We start from the raw sequence: 22,834 nt of genomic DNA, 5'->3' as shown, positions 1-22,834 counted from the left end.
AGCTTTCACACCAAGTGTGGTTAAAAAATGACTAAGTTTTCTTGATATATGAATTTGTGGGTAAACCATTTATCAATGACCTGTTTACCTGTGCTGCAGAGTCCCTCAAGCAGAGGGCCATGTCATTCCCCTTTGACTGATTAATTAGCCAATCAAGGGATATTTTTCACTGTGAGGCAGGATGGGTTATTCCAGCTAATGCCTGGTCTCTAATGGTAACACATTAAAGCCAACTTGGCTCTTTAAGCCTCTGGAAGTGACCAAAAGGCAAGCAGAGAAGATAAATCAAAAAGAGCTCCCCCCATTTTTGTTTCTGTTCCTTAACAACCCCCCCAAGGAACAAATGTGGAGGCAAGACTTCTCCAATGAAGAGGGGAAGAAAAAGCACCTTTACTTAAAGATTGGGAGATATCTCCTCCTCTCCCTCTCTCCTGATATCTGGACAGCAATAATTTATCCTCCAGTTGATTAACAAGGTGCTTATAGAATAGGCAACAAAACATCAATACTTTGCTCTTCCTCTTTTTTTTTAATCAAAAGCACAACTAGGACAAAATGCTGGGTAAAAGAAATTCTTCCTGGTGCTCCTGAAACACTCTCATCTGCATGGAGAGATATAAAATATACGGCCCAAATTAACACCTTGAGCCTAATTAATTGTCTGATTTGCTATGTAGGATGTTTTAAGTTACCACCTCAAAGCAACAGGGCTTTAGATCCACTTTCCAAGGATCTGTGCTGCCAGATTTGCTCTACCTGTACCACCTGTGCAGGGGGTTGGAACTGGATGAGCTCTGAGGTTCCATCCAACCCAAACCATTCTGTGGTTCTGTGATTTCACCCTTTAGCTGTACTGTCCTGTTGCACTCCTTGTCACTTTGTGTCATCAGCCTGTCCTGGTTGCTCCTCAGGCACGGGCAAATGCCTTGCCACTGCTCACTGCTGGCAGAAACTGGTTTGGGGTTGTTTTTTTCTCTTCTTTTTGACCCTTTTGGCTGTTAAGAGCCCATGGTGGGTGCAGAGCAGAACTAGAGAGGCCAAAGTTCCTGCAGTACTACAGAAGCTGTAAAAATTCCTTGATAATAATCCCAGAATGGTTGGCTGGGAAGGGACCTTAAATCATTTTCCATGGGCAGGGACACCTTCCACTATCCCAGGTTGCTCCAAGCCCCATCCAACCTGGCCTTGGACATTTCCAGGGATCATGGAGCAACCACAGCTTCTCTGGGCACCCTGTGCCAGGGCTTCCCTACGCTCACAGGGAACCATTTTTTCCTCATATCTCATCTGAACCTCCCCTGCCTTGTCTCAAGACTATTCCCCCTTGTCCTACCACTTGGGACTAAAATTCTGAAGCAAGTAAAATATGCTGGTCAAAGCAGCAGAGGTTTAAAAGATATGAAGATTCCAAAATATTTCACAACTGAAGAGGGAAGGAAGGCCAAGAGTTCCACGTGCACAAGGACAGGGATTCCAGCACGAGCTCATCTCCTTTAGCCACACAGAATCCAAGCACAACACAACCACAGGAATCCAACTTCTGTACTGAAGCCGCTCACAGAACGGCTTCTGGGAGCTGTTTTACTTAAACTGATCCATCTCTGCCCATCCCAACGGGTCTAAAGGTGTTAAATCCATCTTTTTTCTTGGCGTCACTCATTGAGGAGCTGGGATTTCCCTCAGGAGACTCCTCCAGTGCCCTGCTGACATCATGGTGAGGAAGCCTGCTGAAGAGTAAGTGTGAGTCTTCCTTTTTCTAATTGAAGTTCTCACCCCCAGTCCCACTGCTGGCTTTTGCCTGCTCTGATTACTGTCCCTTCCCTTCCTCTGCTCCTCCCTCCTCATGACCCCCAGGTATTTATAGGCAGAGAGGTCATCTTTTTTCTGCCTCTTTTCTGAGATGAACGTATCCAGTTCCTCCACTCTCTCCTTCTAGGACATGCCCTCTAACCCTGTCTCCCATTTTACTAAATCCTTTTGGACTCTCTCCAGGTTTTTGATGTCTTTTTTTTTCTGTTCTGCTGCTCAGTCCCAAATACCTCATGCTAACTGTGGTCTCCAAAGCAGAACAGTGAAAAATCTGTGTTAATTTGTAACTCATTTTCCTCTTCTGCAGGTTTTTTCCCCTTCCCTGGCATTGCCAAAAAAGGGAGCAGCAAATTAATTTATGTCCTAACCCTGCAACAAATTTGGTCACAGATAAAAAAAAAACAAAACCCTAAGATTAAACTTGCAACTTACCTAAAAGTTACAATTGTGAAACCCCACTAACACAAATATCATGATTGGTATTTTGCAGAGAGAAAGCTGAGGTGCAGGGAATGGTATCAGTTCACCCATAACTTCAGGGAGCCCATGGCAGAGCCAGACTTTAATGGATTTTCAGCAATGTCCCTTAAGATTAGCCAACATGCTTTTGTGATAAGTGCTGGGAAATATAAATCAGTTGAGGAAGTTCTGCAAAATGTGTCAGAAGACAATTTCCTGATTTAAAAAGAAAAAAAAAAAGTGAAAAAGCACCAGGGGTGGACAGTTCCATTTCTAATGCCTAACAAGGAAGAAATCACTGCAAGCCTGAGACTTTCGGGCTACTTGGATTGGGTGGCTTAAGGGAACTTACGCAGGTTTACATCCAAGTTACACAAACTTGGAGGAAGCAGATTACTCATGGAATGGCCTGAGCCATGCATGTGAGATGGATGCAAAACACTCAAGTTTTTATGCATCTCCAACAGGGTTTGAGCAAATCAGAGCTGCTTCCCCCAGCCCCCAGAGTGAAATCAGTGCCAGAATCATGTTGTTCAGCAACCAAGTTGGGACCGTCTGCAACTCATTCCCAAATCCTCAGCTTCACTCAGGAGCATTTTCTCCAGTGATAAGGCTCCATCAGGAAACACAGCTGGATGGAGGAAGGAAATTCTGAGAAGCAAAAAAAATAGTGGGGGTTCCAGGAAGTTCAACCAGATAGGAACTAATGGAATTTGTTTTTCTGTCTCCCCAGCTCCCAGTGTTCCTAAGCAAGTGAGAAAATCACAGGGAAAAGTGGTGGCAAAAAACAAGTCTGGCAGATCTTAGCCTGCAAAACAGGTCCTCACTGCAGGTCTCCAGAGAGCATCATAATTACAATTCAATATTTTCGATCACTTGCTCTCCCTGGGAAAAACTGCAGACGTTTTCAATTTAGGTCCACTCTGAAGCCCAGCCATTGTTTTCTTCCCCACCTCGTTTTTTTGACTTGTATTTTTTTTGTGTGTTTAAACAAAGGTCCCTGTGTAGTTTATTAAGGAGGTTTGAGTTGGACACACGATTTATCAAAAATAAGTTTTAAAAAAAGACTGTTATGTTGAACATTCAGGAGAATTAAAAGTTGTAATTGCCTCTGATTAGTAACACATATCCCAGAACCATCAAAACAACAGCATTGTAGTTTTATTACTTCTAGAGAAACTCCTTTTGACCCTCAGGGGCAAACAGCATTTCCTTCCACATCCTTTGCAATTCCCCTCTTTTGCAATCTTTACAGTCCAACTCCCTCTTCCTTTGATAAGGTAGATAATCCAAGTTTCAACATTCCCCACTTACTGCTGTAGAGCTGGTGTGGAACAAGAGAAAGGATCCATTACCAGAGCATTCAGAAGAGCCAGGATTATCCTGCTGGTCCAGAGACCATCACTGAGCCTTGAGTTCTCCCACTAATTCCCCTTGGAGCATAAGCACAGATGGAATTCCCTGTGTTTTGCTTTTTTCTTCTCTTTTCCTAACCTCTGGCTGGTGTGACACCAGCCAGACCTAGTGCAACAGTAGGGAGGTTTAGATTGGATTTAGGAAAGAATTTCTTCATGGAAAGGGTTGTCTAGCACTGGAACAGGCTGCTCACAGAAGTGGAGGAGTCACCATCCCTGGAAGTGTTCAAGAAACACGTGGCTATAGCACCTGAAGACATGGCAAAGTGGTGAACAGGCTTGGAATTGAAGATTGTAAAGGTCTTTTGCAGCTTTAACAATTCCATGATTCTATAATGTCTTCTGCCCCTTAAGTGATCTCTTTTATCCACCCTCTGAAATTTTGTCATGGGTTTAAACTGGAGGCTTTAGGGAAGGCTGATAATCAAGACTCTGGACAAACTCCTGAGGAAATTGCCATAGCTGACCCTGCTCTGAGCAGGTGACTCCTCTGGAGAACTCCAGGTCCCTTCCAGTCCCAGCAATTCTGTGAAAAGCAGCTCCTGCATCTTCCCACGAACTTACACCCAAGTTTTTCTGATCTCAGACTGAAACAAATAGAAGTAAGGGGAAAAGAATTAAGCTGAAAATCTTTGTCAAAAGATCAAGAGTGGAACTTTAGCTCTGTTAGGGTCATTCAGTGCACATCAAATGTGTGCTGAATGCTTCTCAAGCTGCACCTCTGAGAACAGAGGAGGGAGATGATACCTTAGAAAGAGACTCAGAGACAGGACTTCAAGCTATAAAATCATGGAATGGGTTGGGTTGTGTTGGGTTGGAAGGGACCTTGGAGATCATCCAGATCCACTCTCTGCCATAGGTGGGGACACCTTCCACTACCCCAGGGTGTTCCAAGCCCCATCCAGCTTGGCCTTGGACACTTCCAGGGATCCAGGGGCAGCCACAGCTTCTCTGGGCACCCTGTGCCAGGGCCTCATCACCCTCACAGGGAGGAATTTCTCCCCAGTATCCCACATAACTCTGCCTTCTGTAAGCCATTCCCTGCATCCTGTCCCTCCCACGTCCTTGTAAATAGTCTCTCTCCATCTTTCTTGCAGCTTCTTTCAGGTACTGGAGGGCCACAATTAAGTCACCCCAAAGCTTCTCTTTTCCAGGCTGAACAATCCCAGCTCCCTCAACCTTTCCTCACAGCAGAGCTGCTCCATCCCTCTGATCTTCCTGGTACCTCCTCTGGGCTTGCTTCAACAGCTCCAGGAGTTTCTGGGCTGGGTCATGTCCAGCTCTCACCCACCAGCATCCCCAAGTCCTTCTCCCAGGGCTGCTCTATCCCTTCATCCCCAGACTGGATTGATCCCAGGGGTTGCCCTGGTCCAGATGCAGCACCAGCACTTGGTCTTTTTAAATCCAGGAGGTTCCTGTGGCCACTGCTCCAGCTTTTCCAGGATCAACTTCCATGTATCCTCTCCATTGCACCCACAGCTGGGAACCTGCAATCAGATTCATGGATAGGAGCAGCTCTGGCTCCTGTGGAAGTATGGAAGTCCTTATCATGTCATCAAGGAAAGCAGCCCAGGGTTGTAGGAGTTGAAATTTGAAGGGAACTGGAGCCTACCACAACCTGCAGGCAAACCTAGAGCTCTGCTGGGCACCAGAGCCCTTCCTACCTCATCTCCATGTAGGAACAACTCAGTTCCAGGGGAATGGCAGCACCTTCCTGCTCCTGCAGGGAGCTCTGTGCCACAGCAGGGAAATGCCCAGAGCTCAGGGATTTCAAACCAAAGGCAAACACAGGGAATTCCTGCAAAGCCTCACAGGGCACTTCCCTTTGTGCCACCTTAAGGACCAGGCTCCAGAACATGATGGAAAGGGATCATAAGAGTTCATGGATGCAGTGCAATGAAACTGCTCAGAGCTGGAGGGCCTGAGCAATGCACTTCTGTTCTGTGCAAACTCCACAGATCTCTGATCCATGAAGTGAAGGAGAAGGGGGAGCTGGGGGAAGCAATTGTGCTGTCTCTGGCTTCCTCCCCCTGTGGCTGCTCAGCAGCAGCCAGAAGACAACAATGCAGCTCCAAATTCTGTTCCCTCCTGCCTAGATTTGCATGAGGAAATTTGGGTGCTTAGGAGGGAACAGTCTGTGACTTTTCTGCCAGGAGTTTGAACCATTTCAGGAAATCTGCACAGCAGCCATCAGCCAACCACTGCATCTGTCAAGGGATTGGCAAAAACATGCACAAACTTAGACACCCTTCATAAAATCTGTGTGATTTCCAGTGTTTATCCACAAAAGAGCAAATGTTCTGCAGGAAAAAATCCCAGAAGAAGCAACTTTCCAACTGTGAATTTCAAAAGATGTAGAACATAGAGAGAAAACAATACCAACTACTTGAGACAACTCATGAGTGGGCAAAATCTGCTCCCTCAACCCCAGCAGTGCTGAGCAGCTTTAAATCCCAGTTTGTCCTGCTTCCCACTCATCTGACAGCAAGGAAGCCAAGGAGAAGATCCAGGGCATATTTAGGTGATCAGAAACAACAGGGCTCCCTGGTACAAGTTTACCCACAGGATGTGAGAGCTCCAACAGCTCTCACAGACTGGAAGTTCCCAAATCCTTATTTCAGCTCCAAGTGACCTGCAGTGAAGTTCCACAACAATTTCCAAGAGCACAAGGAGCAAGGTGTCACACTGCAGTGTATTCCAGAAATTTCCACTCCATTTCAAGCCCCATCTTTCCCTTAAAACCAGAGATTTCCAAGAACTTGGAATCAACAGGGCAATTCCTGCAATATATTAATTTGTGCTTTTCCAGATGTTATTTTTTTCCAAAGAATTTTTCTGGATATGTTGGTCAAGTCACAGTTATTTTATCCACTGATTGAGCTGGTCTGTGCTCTGCAAGTGAAAATGCTAATGAACACATAAATAAAATAAAAACTGGTCCAAACCAGGATCTCATTACCCAAACTTAGGGGAAAGGTCTTCTCATCAAATATTTATCACTGTTCAGGCCACCTCTGAATCTTTTGCAGCTGCTCAGGCTTTTGCAATTTTTGTGGAAACAAGGGCAGTTTGTGGAGATTTCCCAGCTGCTACTGAATGTCCAGTTTTATTTTGGATATTCATGGATCTTTCACAGAATCATTTAGGTTGGAAAAGACTTCTGAGAGCATCAAGTCCAAGATGTGACCTTTCAGGTCAAGCAAATTCTTCTTTGTGATATACATTTCCTACCAAAAAATTAAAATACTGGAGTTCCTGATCTCCAAAGAAGTTATATCACGACAATCCACAAAAACAGGAATTAAATTTAACCTTATTTCTTCACAGTTCAAGCACAGCACTTCAAGTAGAAAAAACAAATTGGCAGAAGACATTTGGATATTTTGTTATAAAGGATAATAAACAAGGAAACAAGAGAAATGAGAAGATTCTTGTTTACCTGGATCTTGGCACTCTTCTGCCTTCTCCCAAAAATGCAGGACAGGTCCTGTTCAGTGCGTGATGAGAGATCCTTACCTGGAAGGGGTAAAGAGAGGGAAAAACCCCAAAACCTTCACATCTGAGGATGCATTTTGGTAACAGTGTCACACACAGACAGAGAGAAATTGCTCTTGGAGATAAACAAAAATCAGGAGGTCCAGGTTGGATGGGGCTTGGAGTAACCTGGGATAGTGGAAGATGTCCCTGCCATGGCAGGGGGCTGGAATTAGATGAACTGTAAGGTCCTTTCAAACCCAAACCATGCTGTGGTTCTATGCTAAAGTGACTAAATGAAGGTACACAAGAGGAAATGTGTGTATGCATTGGGATCTTTGGATTCTCACGAGGATTCCCTATTTCTGACACAATTAGGGAGTTACAGCTCCTCCACACAATGAAAAAAAAATCAATTTTTATTCAGTGGGGACTTTTCTCCGACTTCTGATGTTGCTCTTGAAAAGCAACTCCACCTCTGCCACACACTGGGTTAGTCCAACTCAAAACCATTTCAAGGGTGAAGCAAAGATTTCCAGGAGGGCCATTACTGCCATCTGATTGTTGTGTGGTGAGCTGGATATCAGACATGGAGCAAGGAGAGGGAAGCAGGAGAGTGTGATTTGATATTCAGAGATACAGGCAAAGGTTTAACCAATTCCACAGTGCAGGAGTTGAGTTGTCCACTGACTCTGTCAGAAAATTCTTTTGGAAAAGGTCAGCAAAAGTTAAAGAAACAAAATTAACTCAGACAGGTCAACTTGTTAAGACTCTGCTGGTGTCTCAATCACTTGAAAATCAGTGACCTCAAAATGAATCTTGTAATGGCCAAAAAAATCCAAAACAAAAAACCAAAAAAACAACAAAAAAAAACCCCACCAAAAAAAAAAAAAAAAACCAAAAACCAAACCAACAAAAAAAAATTCCCAAATCTTCCTTTTCCTGGGATCCTTAACTGTCCCTGCAGGGTAAAGAGACACATCAGCCTAGAGGAGCAAGTGTTCCCCAGCTTCCTGCTGCCTCATTGCACTGCCTCAAAATGGCCTTGTCCAAGCAAGCTGGAAGACACTGGGGTTGTTCTCAGTTTTCTCTTGGCCAAGGCTTGGAATGTGACACCTAAAATCCTCCTGCTCCTGTTTTCAGACTCTGCTTCTTTTCCGTGCCTCCTCCTGGACATATCTCCCCCATTTTTCCTCTAACAGAAAACCAACTCAGCTGACAGCCCCCATCTCCTGCAGCATCACAGGGGAGAAGCTACTAGAAAAGCAGCTGATTTAATCTGAGCGTGGGGTGTATTTCCCAGATCCAGGGGTGGCTGTTCCTCCAGCAGTGAGGCTCCAAACCAGCCCCGGGAGCGGAAGCCGCGTTTGGTGCCGTCGCTGTTCCCTTCTCCCGCTTTTGTGTGAGCTTGTCTTGTTTAGTCTGAAAGGAAGCAGGACTGGACTTCAACAACAAGGGCCATGACAACACGAGCTTTTCTCAAATAACTTTTCCTCTTTCACTGAAAAAGGACAATTTCCCTGTGTCAGGCCACAGAGGGTACAAGCAAATGAGGGGCTGCCTTGTGGAAATGTGACCAAACAAATCAGGAGTATTGTGAATATGAAAGCCTCGAGCTGTGTTTTACATGCTCAAAAGACACTTCTTTTTTCCTCTATATTTAGTAAAAGGTTAAATCCAAATCAAAATAAATCCTCTTTGCTCAAACAGGCCATGGCCTCTGTACTTGCAAGCCCTGAACCAATTTAATTGTTTAATGTCATAAAGTGGCAGGCTCATGTTAACAGCTCGGACTTCAAGGTCGAATTATTTCACCAAAAATCCCAAACCCTGATATGAAAATCTGGCCTCCATTCAGATATCAATTAGCTCTGTTTTAGCAGAGGCATTTGCTGTCAGAAAACATTACACAGAGCTTTCAGTTTAATAAATCAGCCATTAGTGGAAACTGATCCTATCCATGCCCTGAAATGGGCACACACCGTGTGAAAGGGGAACAGAGCAAAAGGGAAAGGACTGAACAACTGTCAAGGGCCAGAACCTGGGCTGACTGAAATAATGTCATCACTCTAAGAAAGAAAGAAATTACTCAACTCCACAAGTTCTTGATAGAGTTTTTCTGGCTGCCCTAATTTATGCCACAAAGTACCTGGTCGATGTAACAGGGCTTTCCTCTTCCTTCATGAAAGTTTAATCTGATCCCTGATCTCATCCACATGATCTCTGAGCAGGGGTTACTGGGGATTGCAGGGGTTAGCGCCACGCAGATGCCCAAGTCACTCTCATCTCACCTTTGCCTTCTGCCCCCATCCCTGTCCATGCCCTGACCACTCGGAATATTTGCTGCTCCTTTATTCAGTTCCTTCACTAGGGAATTGTTTTATTCCTAACACCAGCAGCCCAAGGCCACCCAAAACTGCCCAAAATAAAGAGGAACAGCATATTAGAGCTTTAAGCAAGTAGCCACAGGGGGTGTTTCTAAACCCAGGTTTTACTTGCCAAATTTAGACTCCACAAGGCAACAGATCACCTTGAGCAGGGTTTGTTCTAATCTTGGCCAGGGCTTATGAAACAACAAAACTCCTCTTACCTTTGGCAAACTTCATATAATGGACACGTTTCTTGGAAGATTTGGATTTTTCTTCGAGGCTGAATGTCTTTTTCTGCTTTTTCACTGAGAATTCTAAAAAAAACAGACCCGAAACAAAGAGGGTCCAGTTCTGTTAGAGGCACTTAAGCACCAAATTCAAACATCAGTTTATTTAACCTTCTCTCTCAAAATCCAGTCAACAAAATATCATCAAGTATTACTGAAGAAAGCACGCTAAGTTTTGTCTGAAATATGTCAATGCTTGATTTTTTTTTTTTTGCCCCATCCCCTTTCTCTCCCATTTCCACTCCAATGTAATTTGAAAAGGCAGATACAGGTACTCCAGGTCAAAGGCAAACCCATCTCTGTGGTAAGAAAATAATAACAGTGCTGTTTTTCATAGAGTATCCCCAGCACCAGAATCTGAGAAAGATGTAAGAAATAGTAGGAAATAAAACACTGATTGAGCAGAAAGAAAAAGGGGGAAATCCCCCCACCCCAACAGGATTTTAATTTCTAACCCTACACAAAATACCTTTATTTGGACATAAGCTGATACATCTGTGTAAGGAAACTGAATGGTGACAAAGCTTTTCTGTCCCTAAGGCCAGCTAGAACAAATTGCCACATCCCTATTATCTCATTTTCCAGGCTTCCAGAAGAGGGACTGCATCTAAACTGTCCTCTGGGAATGGTTTCTGGGGCTGGCTCAGTCCCACAGTCACTCAGCAGTACTTTGGGAGACTGTGAGCAGGTTAAGGCCATGTGAAGGATTAAGCTCACTATTTAACAGCACAGAGATCACGTTCCTCTGCTGTGGCAGGTTATTTTGGAGGTACAAATGTTCTCCTTGCAGTCACAGAACCTGTTAGTTTACAAAACATTGCCAGAAAGAGAGAACTAACCTGTTGTACAGTTAATTACTGCCTTACTAGTCCTGAAAAGAGGCAGCACAGGAGTCTCTGCTCTGTAACTCCACAGAGAGTTACTATGGTGAGGTGTTTTTTTCCTCCCTGTGGGATGGGTAGGGAAATCAACCCATACCCTGAGGGCCAAGTTGAGTCACCTTTTTCATATGATCCCACCCTGGAAAGCTCTGCTGCCCAAGCTTTTCTGACACTGGAACTCCAGCACTTCCCTGTTTGAAAGGGAGTGCCACCTGATCAATCCCTGAAATCCCCAGCCTGCAGTGGGAGAGCTGAGGGCCAGCAGGCTGAAACCCACTCTCCCACTCCCACACTAATGGGAAGAGAAAGGACCAGCAAATCCAGTTTTTAACAAAAAAATGCTCAATAAAAACGGTCTGTGGGGAAAGAAAGGATCACAACTAAAATATCCTGACAGCCATGCAGCACTTTGAGCCTGGCTTCCAATCTCCTGGTAGCAAAAGGAGCATTACACAGCAAAAGGTTTCCACAGAGCCTTCCTCCTCCACGTTATTCCTACAGGGAAAGGGGCAGCAGCACCGCCTTGTGCCTGCAGTGAGGAACTTCACTACAGAACGTGCTGGCACTTGCAGTGGGCAGGGAAATAACATTCCTGTGTCTTCCAGGGACTGGAAAATCCTCTGACAAACTGAGTAAGTGCTGCAGGAGTATTAGCGTGCTTTTTAAAGCAATTTAGACGGGGCAATAAAGCCACCAAAGTGGCATTTCTGCAGCAAACGTGATTGAGGTGGATGTGCCAAAGCACTGCAGGGTGTTGTTCCCACTTTTAATCCATGGGAAAGGGTCAGTCACCATCACTGAGGATCACAGCAAAAGAGTCAGGAATTATAGAATGGTTTGGGTGGGAAAAGGCCATGGAGTCCCAACAAACTTCCACTATCCCAGGTTGCTCCAAGCCCTGTCCAACCTAGCCTTGGACACTTCCAGGGATCCAGGGGCAGCCACAGCTTCTCTGGGCAACCTGTGCCAGGGTCTCACCACCAGAAGATGAATTTCTTCCTAATATTTAATCTAATCTAAACCTGCCCTCACTTGGTGCCCAGCTAGGAAAAAAACAAAAGGAAAAGACAGCTAAAGCTACAGACACTGAGGGTATCTGAATGTTGGCATCAGCCCCATGGAACCCTTCCTTTCCAACCTCTAATTGCAATCCAGCTCTGGCAACTGCACCGGTTCTTTAAGAACAATGAAGTTTTTCAGCTGACTTTTAATGCAGTTTGAAACTGGAGGGTGGCCAATAATGTTACATTTGCTCCTGCAGCACAGCTGCAGGCAGAGTCTTTTCCTGGATGAGTTTTGCCAGCTTCAACAATTGCGAAAAAAACAAGTTCCAGAGCAATGCCTTTCTGTAAATCACCAAATGTGACTCTGACCTGGAATTTCCAAGGTGCACCCAAATTTGTTCTCAGTGATTGAAAACTTGTCCCAACTCCTAAAAGGACAAAAAACCTGAGTGAAACAGGGAGAAATAAGAGTTCTCACAGGTCACTTTGCATGAGGTGACCCAGGGAAGAGAGCAGAGCTTAGGGCCAAGCCTTGCTCCTTGAACCTGCCTCTGCTGACTCACCGTGGGCCTGGCAAGTCATTTCGGCTCTCTGCTCATCAGTCTGCAGGTTTCCCACCAGTTACACCTCCCTGATCTTCCCAGGGCTCAAGTTGCAACTTGGGCAGGATTTAGTTCTAAAGGGAGACAGGAACTTGTGGAATTTCCCCATGAAATGCTCTCCTACCTCTCCAGGAGCTGAGTGACAGCACTGAGTCCTGGGTGGCCTCCTGATTTCACAAGGACAGCTTGCATAACAGGTTAAAAAAGGTGTTTTGAGGCATCAGGCTCAAAATTTTAATCCTGTTACTACAGGATTAGAAAATGTCCTTGCTAACTGGTTTTCCTCCTCTTCTTTCTGCATTTTCTCTCCCAGAAAACTCAGTGCTCAAAGGTTAAGAATGAATGAGTGAAGAGTTGGTAAATTCACTAATCTGGCAATTCTGCCCCACCAGCACAAGGACAGGCTGGGCCCAAACAGGAGCCCCTGTTTTAACAACACTCCAGAGAGGTGTTCAGATACAAAACCAGAGTTTAAACTGCATTTAACTAAAGGAGAGATGATAAATCACTTGATAAAACAATTTCTTCTCTAAGCTCACACATACCACAACTTCCTAACTTCATTTTCACAAAGCAAGGTCAGTTTGTAAGAAGCTTTGCAAAAATAGAAGACTTTAAAAATAGCCCTTTTGGGAAAGGGCTTGTGTGCCCCACTTGTGTGCTCAACACCAGGGCTACAAAAATCACTTTATGCCACACTCAGAGCAGAGATGTAGAACTCTGAGGCAAAAGCTACAGAGCAGCTCTCCAAGGACAGGAAAAGGGGGAATTTAAGAAGCCACTGGAGCATGGAAGCCAAGTGTGACAGTTCACCAGCAAAAGGAAGGCAAAGCATTGCAGTGCTGAGTGATTGTTGTGAGCCTTCAGACAGATTCTGGGTGCTTTATAAAGAAGGAAATGTTCCTCTAGGTACAGCCCAGGGAAAGTGTCCCAAATATTGTGATCCTGAATGAAATAAACAGGTCTAGCATTTTATGTTTTCTTTCCTCAAGAAAAAGGCTTTCTTTGAGTGCTGAGAGCAAAACTGATCCACTGAGATCCACAAATCCACACTCATGGATGGCAACACATCCTTTGGCTCCCAGTGATTTTGGGGAAGGAGTTCTCAACCTTATCCAAAATATTATTTGCATCACAAACTGGGCCTCAGGAACTTTTTAAAGACACAGAATGGAAACTCTGCTGAGCTTCCAGCATCTGATTGAGCCAAGCATGAACCTACCTGTTTCACCCTGTCCATGGCAGTTATTCAGCTCAGCCAGAAGCTGGTTGAAGTCATCCTGATGAGCAATCCAGTTGTCCTGTAAATATCACCCACATGAATACAAGGCAGAAGTCTTCTGAACCAACACAAGTTTTACAAAACAGACACTAAGACTCTTAGAAGTAAATGAATTGGATATATCCAATCCTTGTTGGTGGGAGGGATCCTGGGAAGCTCCACAGGTGGTAACAGCAACCACAGCTCCTACAGCCACTCCAAAGTGAAATGAAATTTAAAAGGGTTGTCTTGGAAATCCTCAACAATCCTGTTTGGTATATGCTACCACCAGCTGTGACTACAGATTTCACTGATATTCCCTTCAAATGCTTGTGCTTTTGCTGAAATGGGATCCATTCCCTGCCCTGGGTCTAGTGCTCACCTCGTGATTGATGGTAGCTCCCAATCCCAGCACGTCGTTTTTCACCTTAACTCTGATGTGTTCTGGATTTCCTTGCTCCTGAGCCCCGAGACCCTAAGGAGGATTTGAGGGTAAAAATGTAAGGATTTCACAGCAGCAATTAGAGCTTTTGGTCTGTGAGACAGTTCACAAGGAAATACAGCAAAAAATAACAACTTCCTGTTAATTTGCCGGCTTGTAGCTGAATTCATTCAAAGACATTACCACACAACACACAAAGTTTTTTAAATTTACTACTTAAGCCTCCAGCAAAGCATTATAAACACTAAAATAGCAACAACATTAAGTAGTTGGGTGATTAATCAGGAAGCCACCTGACATTCCTAAGCAAGCCCAGATTGTTTCCAGTTTTCAAACAAGACTCTACATAAGAAGAACGTGCCTTCTTCTTATGAAGAAGAACACCATTTAGGTGTGAATTCCATATTGATTCCATATTCTCCCCAAAAATGTCTCTGTCACTGGGAAAGGTGAGGCAGATCCACACAGAACACACAATCCAAACCGAATTTATATGGAAGGAGAGCAAGGAGGGGCAGGGGAGAAGCAGACTGGAGCCAGCAGGACATTCACAACTCCTTCCACCTCAAAAGTGGATGAAAATACTGGAGCAAACAACTTTGGGATTGTTTAATATGCAGCAATATTCAGGTCCAGGGTTATCTTTCTCAACTCCATGGTCAAGGCTAAAAAATTAAAAGGCAACACTTTGGGTTTAAAACTTGGTTCCTGGTATTTACCTGGTTTTTGTCTCATCTGTCACAAATCATCAGCCAAATGTCTTAGAATTAATAAACACTTATATAGTGCTGCAGTGGAGAGAAGCCCTGCAACCACATCCTGGATATGGATATGGATATGGAAGATTTGAATGGATGAGGCCTGTTTGGAAAAGGCTTTTGCTGTTACAAACAAAGAAGAGTTTATTTGGTCAATGGGGTGGAAAATTTGCCTTGAAACTTCTGCTGACCAAAAAGTATGGAAACAAGCAGGACACTTGGCCACACATCCTTCCCTGACCAAATTCCAGTACAACCACTTACAGGATTGGTGTTAAGCAGCCTAATTTCACTGCCCAGATGGGTTTTTGCCCCTTAATTTAATCAAGGGAAAGTTCAATTTGACCAAGTTTGTAATGGAATGGAGACATAGATCCTTCTTGTACAACTGCTGGCCAGGAAGATCCAGTATCTTGAGTGGGAAACGTTGTGAGACAACTGAGGCAACAGTTTAAATCCAAAAATAGGCTTTAAGGCATTTACATAATTGAGAGTGATCCTAATTTTATGCCTTTTAAGGAAAGTCTGGAAGAGGAAATCTAGAAGAATAATTAAAGTTAGTGAGGGTTTTGTGGGGATTCTTGTCACTGAACACCCTGATGTGCAGCCCCCAATCTCAGCTTTGCTGAGGCACCTCTGTGGAATTAAACCTGCAGTTTGCAGGTGTCTGTGCTGACCTTGAGGTTTTTATTAGTGCCAGAAACCAGTCCCCTCACCCACAGGTCCTGGTTACAGCTGGGAAGGGACACAGCTCACAGCATTTTAGGAGGTTCAAGGAAGAGATCAGAAAAAAAATCTTAAAACTAAAGCAGGTCCTGGAGTTTCTTTAAAGAGTACTAAAAGCAGGAAGAGAATTGAGGGTTTAAAGGCAGCTTAAAACCTTTAACCCAATTAAATGTTCCAACTCCTGCTCTCACTTGGGAATTTAGATTGTCAAAGAATGGAGAGAAACTGGAAAGCAGGAGAGGCACAAACAAGACTTTGTAACAAAGTGTAGAAATCTATCACTGCTCAAATTCCCTGTGCACTTAAAAGAATAAATCAAAACTGTCCCCTGGCAGTTTTAGACCCTTCAGCTACATTGTTCTCCTTTAGATCCTACCTTTCCTTTGGACCAGCCCATCTTTTCCAGCATCTTCTGGCCAAATTTGGAGTCATCGTTGCTCCAAGCGCTGTTCCGTGGATCCACGGACCATTTCTGCCTTCTCCGGGCTGCAGCAGGAAGGGAAAATTCAAACAGGCTCTAGTGGCATTCCCAGAGAGTTCTTGGTATTGAATCACAACAACCAAAGCTCTTCATTGCAAAAAAAAACACCGCAGAACTTATGCCAGACTCGATATGTTTTGGGGGTTAATTTTACTAAATGAAAAAAACACAACAATAACAATAAAAGCCCAGTGAAAATATTAATTATTATGGGAAGATGCCAAAGCGGGATTGCTGCGGAAGTTGCTGTCCCTCAGGATGGGCTGCAGTTCAGGGGAGGCTTTAAGGATTGAATGGGATGAGCTTTAAGGTCCCTTCCACCCCAAACTATCCTGGGATTCTGTGATTATTCCCACCAGGAAACCTTGAGAGCAGCAACTCCTCCAAGCCCTGCCCATGGTGCCAAGAAAAGATGGGAAATCAGCACTGTGGTCTGTGATTTTAAACTTCCAAATAAACTGGGATTCCCTGCTGTCCCATGGAGAACCACCCAAAGCGGGATTGCTGCGGAAGTTGCTGTCCCTCAGGATGGGCTGCAGTTCAGGGGAGGCTTTAAGGATTACCATTTAGGTGTGAATTCCATATTGACTCCAATTTTGTTTTACATCTGGCTTCAACATGGAGTCTACAGAGGAGGAGATTATGATGCTGCTTTCCCAGTTCTGGACAAAATCAATTCTCCAGGCGTCCCTCTAACCAGAACCCAGAAATTTCAGTATCTGGCTTCCTAACAAAAGCCGAATGAAAAATCCAATGTAAGTGATCAGAGAAAGGGAATGACAGAACAGAAACCTGTGGGATTTCAGCCTTTGGATTTCTCAAAAATGGTTTATGGGAAAACTGAAAAGCTGCCATAAATTATTGCAGGAATTAAGAGATCCAAAGAAGAGTCAAGGCTCCTTTGTCCTGTGTGGATTCCTAAAGAAATTACAGATTCCCAGACCCACATGTTGCCTTTCCCACCAGGAACAGCTTCCTTGAAATCAAGGAAGAGCAGTCAGCCCAGTTAACCAGTCACTTGAAGTGTGCACCTAAGCCCAGGCAGGAAGAGAACCTAAATAAACAAGACAAACAAAGAATGGGAGACAGGAAGATCACAAACTTCATTAAACACCATGGGAAATGCTGGATCAAAAATGACCGGTTAACCCAAGGCCACACAAGGCAGGGAGAAGCCAAATCCAATGAGGTGTTTTCAATGCAATCAGGAAGTCATCGTTCCCTAAAAGACAAGATTTGGGATTTGGGCCAGAGGGATTGAATATTACAGGGATGTTTGACTCATTTTTTGCCCAGTTTGTTTCATTTTTAAGGAACTAAGACTGTCAGAATTCAAGGTGGGTTTTTTTTTTATCACACTTCTGAAACTTTGAAGCTCCAAACAGTCCCCAAACAATTTTTAACTGGGTTAAGGGCCCGAGGGCTGTGAGGGGAACCCAACCTTTGCCTGGTTCACTTCTCTACAGGAAACAACTTATTAACCTCAGAGGTTCTGGCTGCCCCTGGATACCTGGCAGTGTCCAAATCCAGGCTGGATGGGGCTTGGAGCAACGTGGGATAGTGGAAGGTGCCCCTGCCCATGGCAAGGGGTGGAATGGGATGAGCTTTAAGGTCCCTTCCACCCCAAACTATCCTGGGATTCTGTGATTATTCCCACCAGGAAACCTTGAGAGCAGCAACTCCTCCAAGCCCTGCCCATGGTGCCAAGAAAAGATGGGAAATCAGCACTGTGGTCTGTGATTTTAAACTTCCAAATAAACTGGGATTTCCTGCTGTCCCATGGAGAACCACAGGCTCAGCCTGGAGAAAAGGAGGCTCAGGAGGGACCTTGTGGCTCTGCACAACTCCCTGACAGGAGGGGGCAGTCAGGGGGGGTCAGGTTCTTTTCCCTTTTCCCAAGGAAAAGGGACAGGAGGAGAGGAAACGGCCTCAAGTTGTGCTAGGGAAGGTTTAGATTGAACATGGGGGAAAAAATTCCTCATGAAAAAGTTGATCAGACATTGGAACAGCTGCCCAGGGCAGTGGTGGAATCCCCATCCCTGGAGGGACTTCAGACCCCTGTGGATGTGGCACTTGGGGACACAGCTCAGTGGTGGCCTTGGCAGTGCTGGCAGATGCTTGGACTTGGAGGTCTGGGAGATCTTTTCCAACTTCAGTGATTCTGGTTCAAGGGTTCCAGCAGATCTTACATTCCCCAGCTGAGCAGCTGCCCTTCTTTTCAATCACACCTTCAGAAGTGAATTTCTATGGCTCTTCCTGAATATCTCTCCCTGTGGAGAAGCCCCTGAAATGTTTTGCTCCCAGGAGGTTGATGGTCACAAAGCACAACGGTGTCAAACACAATTATTTCTTGAAATTAAGAGGCATTCCCTTTACCAGCACTTTCAATCTAAGTGTTGCAACCTCCTTAGCTACACTGTGGGATTAATCCTCATGTTTCTGTCAGGTTAACATACTCTGAATTTTAAATAGAGTGAGTTAGATGGAAAAAAACCCCAAACAAACTTGCTTTCATCTTTAGAGAAGTATTTAAGAAAGCCAGGAACAGCTCCATGCCATTTACAGAAAACATAATATCATCTTCCCTTTCCAAACAAACAAAATCCACTTATTAATCAATAATTTATCAGAAATGTAAATTTGTTCACTGATCTCTTTAGAGCAGGAGAGAAAACCAGGTAGAAGATTCAGCTCCTAATTTAACACCAATTTTCTGGGCTGCTTCAAAAATGATGCCACAGGCAGTGATGGAACTCTGGGAGAGCAGCACCACCCAGTGGAGAAAATCCTCATTTCTTTAGGGAATCACAGAATCATCTCAGATCACCGGGTCCAACCAACCCCCAGCACTGCCAAGGCCATCACTGAGCCGTGTCCCCAAGTGTCACATCCACGTGGATTTTAAATCCCTCCAGGGATGGGGACACCAGCACTGCCCTGGGCTGCACAACTCAACTCCTTCACTCAGATATTCTATGATCTGGAAAAGATTCATTACTAATCCCTTTCCCAAGATGAATTTTATGCTTGGAGCATGTTTTTAATTATAATTTCTGAAATTTCTCATCCAAACCCCTGCTGTGTGCCCAGAGATGGTCTGGGGGTCACAGGAAGGACAAAGCTCTGGATCCAGGCTGGGAGAGCCGGGGCCATGTTCCCTGAATGTCACCAACACCCAGCACATGGCCCTGCCACATCTCCTCATCTCCCAGCACCCACACCTGGCCCTGCCACGTCCCCTGGCTGTCCCCAACACCCACACACAGCTCCGCCACGTCCCCTCAATGTCCCCAGCACCAACACAGAGCTCTGCCACCTCCCCTCAGTGTCACCAACACCCAGCCCTGCTGCATCCCCTGGGCGTCCCCAGTACCCAAACCTGGCCCTGCCATGTCCCCTGGGGGTCCCCAGCACCAACATCCAACCCTGCCATGTCCCCTCAGTGTCCCCAGCACTCACACCTGGCACTGCCACCTCCCCTCAGAGTCCCCAGCACCAACACACAGCTCTGCCAGTCCCCTCAGTGTCTCCAACACCTGGCTCTGCCATGTCCCCTCAATGTCCCCAGCACCACCACACAGCTCTGCCACCTCCCCTGGGTGTCACCAACACGCAGCACATGGCCCTGCCACGTCCCCTGGGTGTCCCCAGCACCCACCCCCAGGCTGGAGGTGTCTCCCCTCAAACACACAGCCAGAGATGGCCCCGAGCCACCGACAGGACGAGCTGCCCCTAAAGGTGTCCAAGGGACATTCCAGCTGCTCCTGCCCTGCCTGGGACATGGCAGACCCCACAAAGAACCCCCTGCACCCCCTTATTCTGCACCAATGCCCCCCTGGAGCCCCTTCCCGGCTCTCCCAGCCTCCAGGCCCCACCTTCTCCTTAATCCTGGGACCCTCTGGGTGCCCCTTCCTGTCTTTCCCAGACCCCAAATCCTCCATTTTTCACCCCCAGGGACCCCTGGAGCCCCTCCTCTGCCCCCCTTTTCCTTGGCCCCAGGATCCCCCATGCTCCCATCCTGCCTTTCTCAGCCCCAATCCCCTCATTCTTCAACATCAGGATCTCCTGAGCCCCTTCTGCCGCCCCGGTCTGGGTCTCCCAGCTCCCAGACCCCCCCGTTTTCGCACACACTGGGCCCCCTCCGGACCCCACTCCTGCCTTTCCCAGCCCCCAACTCCCCGGTTCTTCAACACCGGAGCCCCTGAACCCTTTTCCCGGCCATCCCGGGGTCTCCCCACCCCATGACCACCTTCCCCTGACACAGGGAACCCAATTTCCTGGACAGCGGAACCCCTCATCCCACCTCTCCCAGTCCCTGCACTCCCTTTTCCTTAACTCTGGAACCTCCCGAACCGCTTCACCCAGCCCTGGGACCCCACCCCCCCCCCACCCCGCACCCCTCAGGAGGGGCAGCGCGGCCCGGACCCCTCAAGGCAGGGCTGTGGGGAGGGTCTCAGGCCGCTCCTGGGCCACCGCCTCGTCCCCATTCCCGCGGCATTCCCGCCGGGATCTGCACTCACGTTCCGCCAGCATCGCCATCTTGGGGGCCTTCCTGCGCGCAGGGGGACTTTCGTGATCTCCGGCGCATAAAAAGGGCGGCGTGGCTAGCGCCTGATTAAAAAAAAAGTTTTAAAACAGGCGAGCGCGGCGGCCACTAAAGTGAAAATTAAAAAAAAAAAAATAAAAAAAAGAAAATAAAGTTTGCAAATTTGCTAATATTGTAATAAATATCTCAAAACTCGTCTCGGCTGTGTACCGGCTGTTTCTGAGCTGGGGGAAGGGGATGAGCAGCGCTCGCTGTGTGTGGCTGGAAATAAAGAGCACGGGCAGGGGGAATATTGCAGGGAATTTCAGGTGTGGATGTCCCTGGAGTTCCCAAATCTCGCTGTCGTGGGAGGGAACTGGGGACGGATACCCAGAGGCATCTTGAGAAACATCCCCTTCCTGCCTTTCTGTGAAATGTGTGTGTGGGGAAAATACATTTTATTTTATATTTTTAATTTTTTTAATTTTATATTTTTATTATTTTCAAATTGTATTTGAGGAGTGAAGAAGCCCCTCTGAATCAAAGTGCTTCTATACAGGATTTTTTTTTTTTTTTTGGTAGTTACGTTCTTGAGCCTTTGTTCTTTCATATTTTCTGGGATTTTTAGCAGCTCTTCAGTTGTTTTATTTGAAAACCAGCACCCAAAATATGACTGAGTTCTTCAGACATCTTCCTCCTGCTCCCTTCTTGCCTGAATTTTGCATCTAAGTGCAATATTTTGTTCATTAATGTCTCTTTTATAGAGGGATAGAGGTTTTTGTGACAATTCTGTCTTTTACCCTTTACTGAATTACAGTATTTGTGTCTTTCCATGTTGTTGTGCTCTTCTGAATTGTGGCTATTTGGTGTTTCTCCTTCTCTTTCCCAGCTGGACTCACCTGGAAGTGCCCCAGGTGTCCTCAATACCTTCAGTGAGGTTGATAATGGGAGGATGGAGCCCAGAATGGCAGGGTGGGTGAGGCTGGAAGGATCCAGGGTCAGGTTGGAATGGCTCCTCTGCTCCCACCTCACTGCTCCAGAGCATAGGGCACAGGATTGTGTCTAGATCATTCTGGAATATCCCCCGTGACCTGGTGCTCCAGCCCCTTTCCCAGCTCTGTGTCACCTCATCTGCTTTCCAGTGCTCACAGGTCACTCACCAGCATCCTCACAGAGTCACTCAGGTTGGATAAAACTTCCAAATCCAACCATTCCCTCAGCACTGCCAAGGCCACCACTGCCCCATGTCCCCAGGTGCCACATGCACATGTCTTTTGAATCTCTCCAGGGATGGGGACTCCAGCAGTGCCCTGGGCAGCCTGTTCCAATGTTTGACCACCCTTTCAGTGAAGAAATTTTCCCTCATATCCAATCTAAATCTCCTCTGGCACAACTTGAGGCCATTTCCTCCTCCTTTGAGGGAGTTGTAGGAAGTCTTCTCCTCCCCTTCCACCACCACTCAGAAACTCTCTGTAGTTGCCACTCTTTGCTGTCATCTGGATCTGAAATACAATAATTTATCCCTCCCTTATCCTTCCACCTGTATTCCCTGATCCAAGTGCCCTTCCTGGCAGTGACAGCCATTTCTATGAATTATACCTCTAAGATTTCTTTTACATCAATGAAATTTTACTGTGTGTCGAGTGTTTGGATGATCGCTTGTGTGATCCATTTCACACCAGCCGAAATCTGCTCTGGTTTGAGGTTCTGGAGAGGTTTGAGTCTCCTGGCTGAGAGCTGAGTGCTGTATTTGATCGCTCCAATAGGGAGCAGCATTCCCCACGTTTGGAACAGCTTCGCTGTGGTATAAAGACATCACTGGAGGTGGAAAATGCGAAGTAATTTCTGTTAAAGGATGCCTTGAGGTTGAGATTTTTCTCTTGTTTGGTTTTGAAACTTAATATTCGGCTGCATCAGAGCACTTCTGCCTCCGGAGTTCTCACTCCTGGCTGGCAAAGAATCTCAACTGCAAACACAAAGGAGGTTGTACTTGATTTAATTATTATTTAATATTTGCTTAACGGGAAGCTTGAGGTCAAAGTCCAAATTATCCGACATAGTTCTTGCAAATTAGGAGTGTATAAAACAATTAAGTCCACGAATATGCATAGGGGCAGTGAAATTAGGCAGAGAAAAGGTTCCATCTGGGGGCAATGTGTGTTTCCCAATTACATTCTTGACTAAAAGCTGGTGTCACAGGAAAAAAAAAAAAAAAAAAAAAAAAAGTGAATGTTTGAATGTATATGTTCTGCTATGGCTTATTCCAGCCCTCTAAGAAACTAGCCTAAAATCCTGTCTCCAGTGTGCCTGGGGAGGTTGAGATATAGCTCTGGAAAATAAA

At 45.8% G+C, this 22,834-nt stretch overlaps 1 protein-coding gene across 1 annotated transcript in view; it reads right to left on the bottom strand.

Moving 5' to 3' along the window:
• Positions 1-20,521, bottom strand: part of PINX1 (PIN2 (TERF1) interacting telomerase inhibitor 1) — a 58,522-nt gene extending 38,001 nt beyond the window's left edge. Inside the window, exons 1-6 of the mRNA XM_041480950.1 lie at positions 20,489-20,521; positions 15,864-15,973; positions 13,944-14,036; positions 13,523-13,601; positions 9,748-9,840; positions 7,123-7,199 (exon numbers count right to left, since the gene is read on the bottom strand). Of these exons, the coding sequence (XP_041336884.1) occupies positions 7,123-7,199; positions 9,748-9,840; positions 13,523-13,601; positions 13,944-14,036; positions 15,864-15,973; positions 20,489-20,507 (471 nt within the window). The 5' untranslated portion in view covers positions 20,508-20,521. The remainder of the gene's footprint in view (positions 1-7,122; positions 7,200-9,747; positions 9,841-13,522; positions 13,602-13,943; positions 14,037-15,863; positions 15,974-20,488) is intronic.
• Positions 20,522-22,834: the final 2,313 nt, after the last annotated feature.

The sequence above is a fragment of the Pyrgilauda ruficollis genome, unplaced genomic scaffold (genome assembly GCF_017590135.1).
Source record: "Pyrgilauda ruficollis isolate IOZ18807 unplaced genomic scaffold, ASM1759013v1 scaffold54, whole genome shotgun sequence".
In the NCBI taxonomy this organism is placed as follows: Eukaryota; Metazoa; Chordata; class Aves; order Passeriformes; family Passeridae; genus Pyrgilauda; species Pyrgilauda ruficollis.
The sequence above is the reverse complement of the archived record's forward strand: the minus strand, read 5'-3'. Positions and strand labels throughout refer to the sequence as shown.